This window comes from Otolemur garnettii, unplaced genomic scaffold, assembly GCF_000181295.1.
Source record: "Otolemur garnettii isolate 467f Iridium unplaced genomic scaffold, OtoGar3 scaffold00324, whole genome shotgun sequence".
In the NCBI taxonomy this organism is placed as follows: domain Eukaryota; kingdom Metazoa; phylum Chordata; class Mammalia; order Primates; family Galagidae; genus Otolemur; species Otolemur garnettii.
In genome coordinates this window covers 118,166-133,036 of record NW_003852719.1, presented here as the reverse complement: position 1 = coordinate 133,036, position 14,871 = coordinate 118,166, and the positions used below count along the sequence as shown (strand labels likewise).

General features: G+C 42.5%; 1 protein-coding gene across 2 annotated transcripts in view; it reads right to left on the bottom strand.

Moving 5' to 3' along the window:
• The window catches only part of CBR4 (carbonyl reductase 4), a 21,073-nt gene extending 8,482 nt beyond the window's left edge, over positions 1-12,591 (bottom strand). The window contains exons 1-4 of one of the 2 annotated variants that reach the window (XM_003803529.3): positions 12,344-12,591; positions 9,386-9,506; positions 6,257-6,393; positions 2,034-2,168 (exon numbers count right to left, since the gene is read on the bottom strand). In XM_003803529.3, the coding sequence (XP_003803577.1) occupies positions 2,034-2,168; positions 6,257-6,393; positions 9,386-9,506; positions 12,344-12,485 (535 nt within the window). In that variant the 5' untranslated portion in view covers positions 12,486-12,591. The remainder of the gene's footprint in view (positions 1-2,033; positions 2,169-6,256; positions 6,394-9,385; positions 9,507-12,343) is intronic. The other variant, XM_023509054.1, reaches the window with a different exon arrangement.
• Positions 12,592-14,871: the final 2,280 nt, after the last annotated feature.

The following is a 14,871-nucleotide window of genomic DNA, read 5'->3' as shown; positions in this document are numbered from 1 at the left end:
CATGGATGGAGCTGGAAAATATTCTTCTTAGTAAAGTATCTCAGGAATGGAAAAAAAATATCCAATGTACTCAGTACTACTGTGAAATCAATTTATAATTACTCACACATGCATGTGAAAAATGAAACACAACTATAGCCTAAGGATGAAGGAGAGAAAGGGAGGGAGAGGGGAAGGGAGAGGAGTGGGCCGACAGAGGGAGGGTTGGGAGGGGGATCACACCTATGGAACATACTGCAAGTACAAGTTGCATCTATCAGGTGTAGAGCATAAATGTCTTAATCCTGTAATTGGGTAAAAGTGGTGAAGGCTATGTTGTTTAGTAGGATGTAAGCATTCCAATCTATACAAATAATGAACACATTGAATCCTATAATGGCATAAATGAATTTATGATCTATATACGAATGACTTAAAAAAAAAAAAAAAGTAGATCGGCTCAGTGCTTGTAGCTCAGTGGCTAGGGCACCAGCCACATATATGGAAGGTGGCAGGTTTGAGCCCAGGCCGGACCTGCCAAACAACAACAACTACAACCAAAAATAGCCAGGTGTTGTGGTGTGTCCTAGCTACTTGGGAGGCTGAGACAAAAGAATCACTTAAGCCTAAGAGCTGCAGGTTGCTGTAAGCTGTGATGCCACAGCACTCTACCGAGGGTGACATAGTGAGACTCTGTCTCAAAAAAAAAAAAAAAGTAAATACCTAACCAAAATTTCTAGCATAAGAGTTAATCAATAATAATGCATTTTTTTAGCTTTAGTAAAGTTCCAGTAACAGTTCTGCCATAACTAGCCGTGTAAGCTTACACAAGTTACCCTGAATCCTAGTTCTCAGTCTTCTGAATTACAAAAATGACTAGAAATAAATGATCTCTAAGATTCTCTCCCACCTAAAATTATTGCATAATTACAAAAAAATGTAAAGATTTTTGTTTTTGAAAAATATGAGGTACAAGGAATTTTTTTTCATAGTCACCAGTTCATTGTTTGATTTTGGGGGGGGGGAGGGAATGGGGAAGAGAGTCTCACTCAGTCACCCTGGGTACAGTGCCATAGCGTCACAGCTCACAGTAACCTCAAACTCCTGGACTCAAGCGATTCTCTTGCCTCAGCCTCCCGAGTAGCTGGAACTTTAGGTGCCTGCCACAATGCCCAGTTTTGTTTTATGTTTTTTTCTTTTTTTTCTTAAGAGACAGGGCTCTCTTGGCTCGGCGCCTATAGCTCAACCGGCTAAGGCGCCAGCCACGTACACCTAAGGTGGCGGGTTCGAATCCCCAGCCCGGACCCGCCAAACAACAATGACGGCTGCAACCAAAAAATAGCCAGGCGTTGTGGCGGGCGCCTGTGGTCCCAGCTACTTGGGAGGCGGAGGCAGGAGACTCGCTTGAGCCCAGGAGTTGGAGGTTGCTGTGAGCTGTAATGCCATGGCACTCTACCCAGGGGGACAGCTTGAGGCTCTGTCTCAAAAAAAAAAAAAAAAAAAAAAAAGAGACAGGGCTCTCACTCTTGCTTACGCTGGTCTCGAACTCCTGAGCTCAAGAGATCCACCCACCTCCGCCTCCCAGAGTGCTAGGATTACAGGAAGGAGACCTCACACCTACCCTTGTTTGATTTTTTTCACAATCATTACAGAACCATTCTATCCAGATATTAATGACTACTAATGGAGCCAATTAATAACTTCCTTCTCTATAAAACAAAAACCATAATCAACAAAGTCTTTTTTTTTGTTTGTTTGTTTGTTTTTTGAGACAGAGCCTCAAGCTGTTGCCCTGGGTAGACTGCCATGGAATCACAGCAACCTCAAACTCCTGGGCCCAAGCGATTTTCTTGCCTCAGCCTCCCAAGTAGCTGGGACTACAAGTACCCACCACAATGCCCAGCTATTTTTTGGATGTAGTTATCATTGTTGTTTGGCAGGCCCGGGTTGGATTTGAACCCACCAGCTCTGGTGTTTGTGGCTGGCACCTTAGCCGCTTGAGCTACAGGCCCCAAGCCTCAATAAAGTTATGTTAATAAAAAGTTTTCACTCACCTGGTGCAATTACATTCACTCTAATTTTCTTTCTTGCTACCTCTTTAGCAAGAGCACGTGAAAACCCAACTAATCCTCCTTTACTGGCACTATACACGGACTGGCCAGAATTGCCTTTTAAACCTATAATGCTTCCTAGAGAAGAAAAAAGTTAAATCCAATTAATGGGACATTTGAAAATTCACATAAGAAATAATAAAGGAAATTTGAATGGGGGGAAAAAAAAAGAAAAGACAATTCACATAATTTAAAGTAAATCATTAAAAAAGGTAAAGCCCACCCTGTCCTTGCTAAAATTAGAAATTCTAACCATGATCATCTGTCATTTGCAGAAGACTTCAGAGCCAACTGAAGCAGCAAATTTTGTTTTATTTTAAGAAATTGCCGCAAAAACTCCAACTTTCAGCAGCACCCCCCTAATCAGTCAGCAGCCATCAACATCAAGGAAAAGCAAGATCCTTCAACAGTGAAAAGATTATGATTCACCAGGCTCAGATAATTTAGCATTTTTTAACAATAAAGTATTTTTTAATTAAGGTATATAAATTGTTCTTACACATAATGCTATTGTACACTTTTAGACATAATGCTACAGACTACAGGACAGTATAAACATGAATTGTATATGCACTGGGAAACCAAAAAGTTTATGTGGCTCACTATATTGCAATTTTCACTTTACTTCAGTAGACTTATCTGAACCCACCATACCTCCAAGATTTGCCTTTGCTGTCAATCTAAAGTGACAAAGCTTCAATTATAAACATTTTACAGAAGTGTAATTTCATGACTTTCAGTGATTATCGTAACTTGTACTGCCTAATAAAGATCCTTGAGTTCATTTAATGATAAATAGCTAAAAATAATTTGTAATTCAACTGTATGCAAACAAATTCTTACAAAACAGAAGTGAGGAAGTAATTTTCTGCACCACTGACCTGTACTTATGTTATAAAAGTTAATCAAAAACCTCACAATATTTTTTAAAAAGGAATTTTATCTTAGAAAAAGAAAATACTCTAAACACTTTTTCTACTATAATCAACAAGTCCAATATTAAAATATTTCTCTACAATACATGTTGTATACCAATCAGAGACAGTGTAAGAGAGCAGTGAAGCAAGAAAGGAAGAGACTTCAAACTAAGGAAATGTAGATAGAAAAGGGAGTACTTAGGAAAAAGAAAAATACATGCATGGAAGAAAGACCAAAAAGGAAACCCTCGTAGCTTCCATTCATGCCACATGCTACTGTTCACTTGGATAAAACATGGTTACTTCTGAAATATTAATAAAATTTCTAGTACCTCAAAATAGTCCTTTCTGTCACAAGACTCTCTGAATTTACTTTCTATTAACTATTTTTATTTACTTTTAGCACAATTCTAGAAGTTTTACAGAAACTGACCCATGACTTGGGTTTTCAAAATTACCTAAAAAGGGGGGGATATCGTGTTTCCCCGAAAATAAGACCTACCCAAAAAATAAGCCCTAGTAAGATTTCTATCCATTTGTTAAATATAAGCCCTACCCCGATAATAAGACCTAGTGATGGGCATGGCTATGCAGATATGCTGCATTTCAAAATACCCCACACCATACATTTCAGCGCAGAGCGGTAAGGAAGACTGGAATACTTTTTATCTGCCACAGCCCCTTTCTCCGAGCTGTTCGCACTTGCGCAGGTGCGCGTGTGATAACCGCTGTCACAGGCATCCTACTGCACAGTGTGAACAGCTAGGGAAAAGGAGTTCACGCATCACTAGCACCAGCCCCATCAACAAGGTCAGCTCCCCCGTCAGGTTCCAGAAGAAGATGACTTAACTATATTTGAATAAATGTACATTATTGTATTATACTTAATAAAAATAAGACATCATCTGAAAATAAGCCCTAGTGTGTCTTCTTGAGAAAAAATAAGACAGTGTCTTATTTTCGGGGAAACACAGTATTTTAGAACAGAACTCACGTTATCAGGTGACAGAAACAGGCCCATGCATTGGCTTATGAGAACCCAAAGTCACTATCTGGCCCTGTTAAAAGGCAAAGCCTTGTACCTATGGCTCAAGGAGTAGGGTGCCAGCCCCATATACCGGAGGTGGTAGGTTCAAACCCAGTCCCAGCCAAAAACTGCAAAAAAAGGCAAAGGTGGCTCGGCGCTTATAGCTCAACCGGCTAAGGCGCCAGCCACGTACACCTAAGGTGGCCGGTTCGAATCCCCAGCCTGGACCGCCAAACAACAATGACGGCTGCAACCAAAAAATAGCTGGGCGTTGTGGCGGGCGCCTGTGGTCCCAGCTACTTGGGAGGCAGAGGCAGGAGACTCGCTTGAGCCCAGGAGTTGGAGGTTGCTGTGAGCTGTAATGCCATGGCCCTCTGCCCAGGGGGACAGCTTGAGGCTCTGTCTCAAAAAAAAAAAAAAAAAAAAAAGGCAAAGGTAAACAGGACACAGTGGCTTTCTCCTACAATACCAGCACTCTGGAAGGCCAAGTAGTCCAAGACCAACCAGGGCAACATAACAAATGCTGCCTCTACAAAAAACAATTTTATGTTTTTATTTATTTATTTATTTATTTATTTTTGAGACAGAATCTCATGTTGCCCTCGGTAGAGTGCCGTGGCATCACAGCTCACAGCAACCTCAAACTCTTGGACTTAAGCAATTCTCTTGCTTCCAGTCTCCCCAGTAGCTAGGACTACAGGTACCCACCACAACGTCCGGCTATGTTTTTGTTGCAGTTGTTGTTTAGCTGGCCTGGGCCAGTTTTGAACCCGCCAGCTTCAGTGTATGTGGCTGGTGCTGTAATCACTATGCTATGGGCACCAAGCCCAAAAAACAATTTTAAAAACTAGCCAGGTGTTGTGGCAGGCACCTGTAGTCCTAGTTACTCTGGAGATTGAGGCAGAAGAATCATTTGAGCCCAGCAGGTAAAGGCTACAGTGAGCTAGCTTAGCAGCACTGCACTCCAACCTAGGTGACAAGAGACCTAGTCCCTGCCCACTTGATCAAAAAAAACAAGGCAAAGGTGACTTATTTACTAATCTCTTTCATAAGAAAACTGATCCCTTACATTTTTAAGAGTAAATATTCTAACATCCGCATAGCTTTTTTTTTTTTTTTTTAGCATAGTACTCAGTACTCTCTCCTTTATTCATTTTAAAAGAGAATGTTCCTAAATTCTGGCTTGGAAAACTGTTTCCTGTATTAAAGAACAGGGTCATGTACTTTATAGAGCAGCAACCCCTTTTCTGGCCTTTAAGGTATTATCATTTGAAAATAAAAAGCCGGCTCGGCGCCTGTGGCTCAAGTGGCTAAGGCGCCAGCCACATACACCTAAGGTGGCGGGTTCAAATCCAGCCTGGGCCTGCCGAACAACAATGACGGCTGCAACCAAAAAATGGCCAGGCGTTGTGGTGGGCGCCTGTGGTCCCAGCTACTTGGGAGGCAGAGGCAGGAGACTCACTTGAGCCCAGGAGTTAGAGGTTGCTATGAGCTGTGATGCCATGGCACTCTACCCAGGGGGACAGCTTGAGACTCTGTCTCAAAAAAAAGAAAAGAAAAGAAAAGAAAAAGCTAGTGGTATGCTGTTATTTCCAAATTATGAAACTGACATAGAATTTCAAAGTCATTTTGGATTTTGAGTTCTACAGGCCCACACTTCACAGTTTATCTGCCCTGTGGGTCAGACAACCTACAGACCGAGGGTTACAGTCTTATATTCATCCTCGAAAACTGAGAAATTTGAATTTCCTTTAAACCTCTGCCCTAGATTTATCAGTGACCCATACAACTGCTACAGACATTATTACTTAGCCCCCCACTATCTGCTTTAATTCCTTGTCCATATTTTTAAAATAAGGTTTCATATAAAAATCAGGATGTCCAATTTCTTTTGAAAGATCAAAATTGCTGCAAAACCAGGACTACATTGGAGCATAGTCACAATCTATTTGATCTGAGCAGCAGTGGCCTCCACACTGCATCTGTCATGTGACTAACACTGTCATTTTTCTAATATCTAGTGGTACCACTCATCTAACACTATGGGGAATGAGTACAATAGGAATCACAAATCTATATCAATCAGTTCATTAAATTCCCTTTCCTACAGATAAAACAAAGATAAAATTCATCAAAGTTTCACAAGTGAATCGATTCCAGATTAGCGGATTAAATACTTTTATGGTAGTGGGGCAGGTACAAATCAACAGGGGAAGACTTACCTACATTCACAATAGATCCTCCCTGCTGCTGAATCATAGTCTTCACAGCAGCTCTACATGTCAGCATGGAGCCAAGGAGGTTAGTATGAAGTTGAGATACCATTTCTTCAGTTTTAGTTCTTACTAAAAGACTATCCCTACCAAAAAAAAAAAAAAAAAAAACCAGTATGTAAATTAATAACAAATAGCCCTCACCTCCAAAAAAAAGTCAAAACATAGATCACAGTTTTATGGAAAGTAGAGTGTAAGCAGTGCTTCCTATCAGAATTAGAGTATCTACGTTCCCATTTCAAACTTGGCTTAAGAGGTATTAAAATAAAGTTGATAGTGGAAGACTGAGGCAAGAGAATTGCTTAAGCCAGCAGTTCTCAATCTGTGGGTCACAACCCTTTTGTAACAATGAAAATACATTGTGGCATTAGGAAGGTTAAGCCAGCCCAAGAGTTTGAGGTTGCTGTGAGCTGTGATACAACAACACTCTACTGAGGGTGGCACAGTGAGACTCTGTCTCTAAATAAATAAATAATAAAGTTGATAGGCTTAGCGGCCATAGCACAGTGGTTACGGCACCAGCCACATACACCAAGGCTAGTGGGTTCGAAATGCCCCGGTCAGCTAAACAACAATGACAACTGCAACAAAAAATAAAAGGACATTGTTGCAGGCGCCTGTAGTCCCAGCTTCTTGGGAGGCTGAGAAAAGAGAAACATTTAAGCCCAAGAGTCTGAGGATGCTGTGATGCCATGGCACTCTACCCAGGGCAACATAGTGGAACTCTGTCTCAAAAAATAAATAAATAATAAATAATAAAATAAAATAAAGTTGATAAGCCAGAAAGGATTCACCTGGAAGGCACATTCCTACCTCCTCTCACTTAAGAGAGGCAAATAACTCCTATCTGCTAAAACTACCTGAGCAATTGCCATAACCTCCCTCATTTAGCAAGAAAATTAATGTTATTCTAAATATTCTCTCCTAAATTTACCTTTAAAAAAAAAATACCCACCCCATGATGCCATTGGTATTAAGTTCATTAGCTGGCAAAAGATGCATGGTAACAGAACTCAGAAGAGTGGTTACCTACGAGGAAATATTAACCTACAAGGAAGTATTAAGTAAGCAGAAGTTGAGAGAGCCTTTGAGGGGGTGAGGGGGCAGGGAATGTCCTATAGCTCAATATGGGTGATGAATACAATGTTAACACTAACTGAACTGGACACTTAACTGCATACCTCAACATAAAAGAAAAGAGTGTATAGACTGACAAAGTTTTAAAATAGTTTTTCTACCTATTAGAAGTAAAACAACCTGGAGGCATGATATTACCAGACTTCAGGTTATTCTATAAGCCTATAGTCATCAAAACAGCATGGTATTGGCACAAAAATAGATGGATCTTTGGAATAGAGAACCTAAAGATGAAACAGCCTCTTACCACCACCTGATCTTTGATAAACCAAACAAAAGCATACTCTAGGGGAAAAGATCCCTATTTAAAAAACAGACAAAAAATTAGCCAGGCATGGTGGTACATGCCTGTAGTCCTAGCTACATGGTGCTGGGACCTACACTTCTCACAACTTACACAAACTGACTCATGGCTCAGCACCCATAGCTCAGAGGTTACAGCACCTGCCACATATATTGGGGCTGGTGGGTTCAAACCGGCCTGGGCCAGCTAAACAATGACAACTACAACAACAACAACAAAATAGCCAGGCAGTATGGCAGGCACCTGTTGTCCCAGCTACTTAGGAGGGTGAGGCAAGAGAATCCCTTAAGCCCAAGAGTTGGAAGTTGCTGTGAACTGTGATACCACAGCACTCTACCGAGGGTGACATGGTAAGAGTCTGTCTCCCCCCACCCAAAAAAAAATTAACTCAGGGTGGATAAAAGATTTAAACGTAGGACACAAAACTATACAAACTCTAGAAGAAAATATGGGAAAAAACTCTTACTAATATTGGGCTAGGGAAAGATTTAATGAAGACAACCCCATTGGCAAAAGCAGCCACAACAAAAAAAAATGATTGGGACCTGATCAAGCTTAAAACCTTCTGCACACCTAAGGACACTATAAACAAAGCAAATGGACAACCTTCAGAATGGGAGCATATTTGCATGTTACCAACCTGACAAAGGGCTAATAGCCAGAATATACAAACAAATCAAGCAAATCAAGAAAAGCTCAAACAACCCCATTAATCACTGGGCAAGAGACATGAACAGAAACTTCTCCCAAGAAGACAGATGAATGGCAAAAAAACACATGAAACAATGCTCATCATCCCTAATTATCAGAGAAATACAAATCAAAACCATTCTGAGATATCACCTAATCCCAGTGAGAAAAGCCCATATCACAAAGTCCCAAAGCTACAGATGGTGGTGTGGAAATAGAAGGGAAAACTTATGCACTGTTGGTAGGATTACAAACTAGTACAACCTTTATGGAAAGAACTATGGAGATCCCTCAAAGAGTTTAAAAGCATTCCGTTTGATCCCACAATCCCTTTACTAGGTATCTACCTGGAAGCAAAAAAAAAAAAAAATCATTTTACAACAAGAAGATTCTACTGGAATGTTTACAGCAGCTCAATTCACAATCACCAAGATGTGGAAACAACCTAATAACCCATCAACCCATAAATGGATTAACAAACTGTGGTACATGTATACCATGGAGTACTATTCAGCCATAAAAAATGGAGACTTTATATATTTTGTGTTAGCGTGAATGGAGTTGGAGAACATTCTCAAAAATGAAAAAGTATCCTATGTACTCAGTGCTAATTTGAAACTAGTAATCAACTACAGGCCCACACGAGACAAAAAACACAATCAAATTCAAATGGGGGTGGGGAGGGAGAAAGGGAAAAAGGGAGGAAGAGAGGAAAGCAGGGAGAGGGAGGAGGCTGGGCAAGCTCCCACCTAACCAGCACAGTGTAGGATATATGATGCACCTCCTGGGTGAAGGGCTCAGCTCAACTCAGACACTATCTAACTAATGAAAACAATGTAACACAGTAAAAAGTGTAACAACTTAATTAACTTACACCAATCAAAGACATACCAAGCATAAAAGTTTTTAAAAAAGACATTAGAAATATACTCAAATCTGTAACCAACCTGTTAATACCAGCTGCATTTACGAGGAAACGTATTGGACCTAAACGTTTCTCCATTTCTTCAAATGTATTTTGAACATCATGTTCTTTAGCAACATCACAGCTAAATGCCAAATGATCTCCTACAGAACAAAATTAAATTATAATTGCCTATAAATTATGCCTTGAATTTTAAATCTACTCAATTCACACTTATTAAGCGTCAACCATAGCAGGCCTGTGCTAACCCAGGACCCAGAGATAAAAGAACAAAGCATGTCATGGGGCCCTGTACCCAGGGAGTTGATCCAGTAAAACTGGGATGAGGGTGGTTAGGGAGCAAGAAGAAAGTAACGCTACAGAAAGTACATTTATAAACCTTGTTTATAATCAACACGAGTAGGATGAGCCCTTTTCAAGTTTATAAGGTTTTGTAAGATTCCTTTAATATTATTTAGTGCTTTAACACTGAACCTAGTGTCAAACCTACTCAATTTGATGGTCTTCTGGGTTTTATATTCCCTTTTTCGAAATTTATGTCTAATTCTGTCAGGTTTTTGTTGAATTGGTTTGTTTGGCCCTGAACACGAACTCCAGGGTTTCTTGTTTTTTTAAGTGCTACAGAGTCACCACAGCACATATATTGTAATAACTATTATTTAAGCCTGACCATAAGGAGAGGAGACAACAATAAAAGCTGTAAAAAATGCTAAACCTACAAACTGCATACACAAGAAAACTTTTTACTAAAAACAGGCCTTATTACTTTTGAAAAAAATGGTTACATGCCCCAAAATTACACTTTAAAGGAAAATAAGGCCCTCCTTATTTAATAATCTACCATTTTAATATTGAATTTCTTTAGAATTTTCTTTAAAAATCTAAAAAAATTGCTTAATTTCTGGCTGACCTTGACAAATATATTTGTAAAATTACTACCCAAGCCTCTGGAAACAGTAAGTCACCTGGGAAACCACACTTGATGAAAACCAATCATTCACAGAATGAATGATTCAAGAAAATGAAAGGAAGCTCAATGCTGTGGGAGGCTGAGGCAGGAGGAGCACTTGAACCCAGGAGTTTGAGGCCACAAGAAGCTATGATCATGCCACTGCACCCCAGCCTGGGCAACACAGCAAGATCTTATCTCTAAAAAAGTAGAAAGGCCCAATAGCATCTCCTGGCTTTTACCTGAGTTCACAACCAGCCTTACCCTCAGCCATTGTTTTAAAGCAAACCCCTGAGTGTCCCAGTAAGGTGGCCACTCTTCCCTGGTTGTCAGAATGGCAGTGAATACAGCTGCAAGCAGCATCCCCTGAAATCCTCCCTGGGCTATAACTTACAGGTGTTTTTGTTTCAAAACACCCAGTTTTCTCTAATCCATATGAACAATTAGGCTGCACTGGTGATACCAAACCAACCAGTCAGGTTGGTTTTTTGGGGGGTTTTTTTAAATTAATAAACAAATTTTTATGAACTATTACTACAAAGAACTTGAAAAGAAAAGATAGGCTCTGCGCCTGTGGCTCAAAGGCGCCAGCCACATACACCTAAGGTGGCGGGTTCAAATCTAGCCCCAGCCACCAAACAACAATGACAGCTGCAACCAAAAAAGAGCCAGGCGTCAACTACTTGGGAGACTGAGGCAGGAGACTCGCTTGAGCCCAGGAGTTGGAAGTTGCTGTGAGTTTTGATGCCACAGCACTCTACCCAGGGGGACAGCTTGAGGCTCTATCTCAAGAAAAAAAAAAGAAAAAGAAAAGAGAAGATAAAGTTTAGTGATCTTTTAGTAAACATGTTGAGCATTACAGTCTCAGCGACCAGGTAAGTTTAAAAAAAAGAAAAAAATCAAACTTATACACAGCATTGCTCTGTATTCAAGTGGTGTACACTAAAAATAAGAGGGTGGCACCTGTGGCTCAAAAGGGTAAGGCAGGCTCGGTGCCTTTAGCTCAACCGGCTAAGGCGCCAGCCACGTACACCTAAGGTGGCGGGTTCGAATCCCCAGCCCGGACCCGCCAAACAACAATGATGGCTGCAACCAAAAAATAGCCGGGCGTTGTGGCGGGCGCCTGTGGTCCCAGCTACTTGGGAGGCGGAGGCAGGAGACTCGCTTGAGCCCAGGAGTTGGAGGTTGCTGTGAGCTGTGATGCCACGGCACTCTACCCAGGGGGACAGCTTGAGGCTCTTCCTCAAAAAAAAAAAAAAAGGGTAAGGCACTAGCCCCATATGCCAGAGGTGGCGGGTTCAAGCACAGCCCCGGCCAAAAACTGCAAAAAGAACTAAAATAAATAAATAAATAAATAAATAAAAATAGGGTAATGGAAATACATCTTCTTAAAGCATTTCCACAGGAAATGTTTGTATTTTCATGACATTTTAAATCACTTATCAATTACATACGTTACATTACATATGTATTTATTTAAGGGGAAAATGATATTTTTTAATTGTCTGGCCAAAAAATGCACACTACCAAGGCACCTTAGTCCCAACAAACAAACCTTTTAAAATAAACTTTTGGATTTTGAAGCCAATGAAATCCTCACTGTACCCACCACAAGATGCAATGTGTTCCTAGCAGTAAATCAAAGTGGTTTTTTTTCCACTCTAGTGACTAAGCAAATAGCGGCCTCTTAGTTATCTTTCTAAAGTTCTATTTCTACCTACCCCCCCAAAAAATGCTTAATTTCATTTGCAAAACGCGGAAAAGACTGAATTTTAAATGCAATAAAAAAAATTCTGACAGAACAAATTTCAATTGACCATTTGCAAAATCCACCGCAGCAACTGAATACCTTATTAAAATGCTGACAGACGTAGCAGAGCAAACAAATAGTTCAAAACCGGCCGCTACTCAGAAGAGCTTCTCTTTGAAACCGGCCGCGTGGGTTCCCGGGGAAAACCCCCGCCCTGCTTTTTCCCTGCTCGGAGTTAGCCTGACACCTCCGGCAACTGCACGACTCCAGCTAGTACCTACCGCCGAGGTCACTGGCGGCGGCCTGAGCCACTCGCAGGTCCCTGGCGACAAGGGCCAGCCGGTAGCCTTTCGGGGCCATCACCTGGGCCACCGCCCTGCCAATGCCTCGTGAGCCTCCAAAAATCGCACAGACTTTGTCCATGTCTGACCCAGAAGTCGCGGACTGGAAGGAAGAAGGCGGGAACGTCAGTCACTCCGGCTCCTCAGGCTTTTAAGCAGCCGCCAAGAAGCGCCTCCGCGCGGCGGAAACAGATACCACACACTACCGCGCCGTGGGCCTTCGTGGACCGGGGGCGGGAGCGCGGCGACAGCACGTAACGTCAGCGCGCACGGGTTTGGACAACTGCACGTGAGGACACGTGACGTCAGCACGCACGGGATTCCTGTGCCGCGCGCTCCGAGGTCTGCTCCGCGGATTGCCGTTAGTGGGGGCCGCGCTGCCCTCTGGGAGGCGCACGCACGCCCGGCTGCTGGGAGGACACCTGCGGTGCCATAGTGGGGAACAGGGCCGCCAGGACACCGGGTTTTCCCCAGCAAACCTGAACGAGCTGGCCACTGCAGTCAGCACCGGATGTCGACCGTGGGCGTGCCCTGCGGGCCGGCTGGCCTACCGTTTGTCCTGTCTGTTGAGCAACTCGTGCGGGGCCCACGTCTGAGCCTCTTCTATCTTCTCATTCAGGTCGCCTGGGAAACCGGCCTGTCCCCGCCCACAGGTGACTTGTTCAAAGCCTGATTGCAGCTGGAGCCAGGGAGCAAGTAGCCAGGGACCGAACGCTCAGGCCACGTCTGTGCAAACCAGCCGGGACCACGGATTCGCGCACCCGCAGTTCCGAGCAGAACGTGCTCGGCATCTGAGAGTCCCTAAGCTGGAACGTGGAATATTTATTACAATTGTGAGGAAGGAATGCTGTTAACCCTGACAAGAGTGCAGACATTTCAGAAAAACAACCCGCTCCCCAGACTCCTGGAGTGCTTCTAGCCAGAGTTCCTGGAAACACCTTAGCATGTCCTGGGCACCGGAAGCGAGCCCTGACACAAACGTCAGTCATCAGAGAGTGACTCTGATAACTGCCCCACTCCAGCTGTATTGTCAAATGCTTGGCGTTAACACAGGGAGAAATCACAAGACAAAGCTATGTTAAGAACCATTAGTCCCCAGTGACATCAGAATGGGCTGGACCAAATTTATCCTATTCTCTTCCCTATTATACACTCACATGCAATCTTGGAAAGGAAAAACTGTTTCAGACAAATTACCAATCTATGGGTCAACCTAAATAGCAAACCTGCTCTTTAGGGCAAACCAGAAAGATCCCATCTTTGTGGACAATTCTGTCCATTTCATGGGAGAGGGTTTATATTTTTTCTACACATTAGTATTTTAGCAAAAAAAAAAAAAACATGGTTTTTAGGTATATTCCATCTGTCACACGTTAACACAGTGTGAGGTGACATTCAGAATTCTCAAAACCTTCCAACCTTCCGAAAATGGAGAGGTTGAACTCTTATTTCAACACATTCTTCAGTTTAAACCCCAAGGATATTATTTCTTTTTTCCCCTCCTAATACAGTATCACTTCTTCTCTGGGTGAGATTATACCCATCACAATGCATCAGCCATTAGCTGGGGGAGTTGTTAGCAGGGGAAGTTTCTCCCTAACCTCCTGGAAATAAGTGAGGGCCTGCAAATTAAACTTTGCCTTAGCCTGCAGGACATCGAAGAGAGCCATTGAGCTGTGACCCAGCTTCAGTCTTTTCTCACTAAGCATGCCACCTATGTACTAACTAATGTTTTGATCATATTTTGTACTTTAACTTAAACCTGCATAGGATATGTTTTCTCTTGGCCCCAATAAGCAGAGAAAATTCTTTACATAGAAGAACTGTTAAGCAATTTTTATATTTTTGTTTTTTTCTTCTTTTATTTATTTTTGGAAACAGAATCTTACTGTGTCGTCCTCGGTAGAGTGCCATGGTGTTACAGCTCACAGCAACCTCAAACTCTTGGTCTTAAGCAATTCTCTTACCTCAGCCTCCCAAGTAGCTGGGACTACAGGTGTCCACCACAACACCTGGCTATTCTTTGTTGTCATTGTAGTTGTTGTTTAGCAGGCTGGGGCTGGGTTTGAACCTGCCAGCCCTGTTGTATGTGGCTGGCGCCCTAACCACTGAGCTACTAGTACTAAGCCTATTTATTTGTTTGTTTGTTTGTTTGAGACAGAGCCTCATTCTGTCACCCAGGGTAGAGTGCCGAGGCATCATAGCTCCCAGCAACCTCAAACTCTCTCTTTTTTTTTTAAGACAGATCCTCAAGCTGTCCCCCTGGGTAGAGTGCCCTGGCATCACAGCTCACAGCAACCTCCAACTCCTGGGCTCAAGCGAGTCTCCTGCCTCGGCCTCGGAAGTAGCTGGGACCACAGGCGCCCGCCACAACGCCAGGCTATTTTTTGGTTGCAGCCATCATTGTTATTTGGCAGGCCCGGGCTGGATTCAAACCCGCCACCTTAGGTGTATGTGGCTGGCACCTT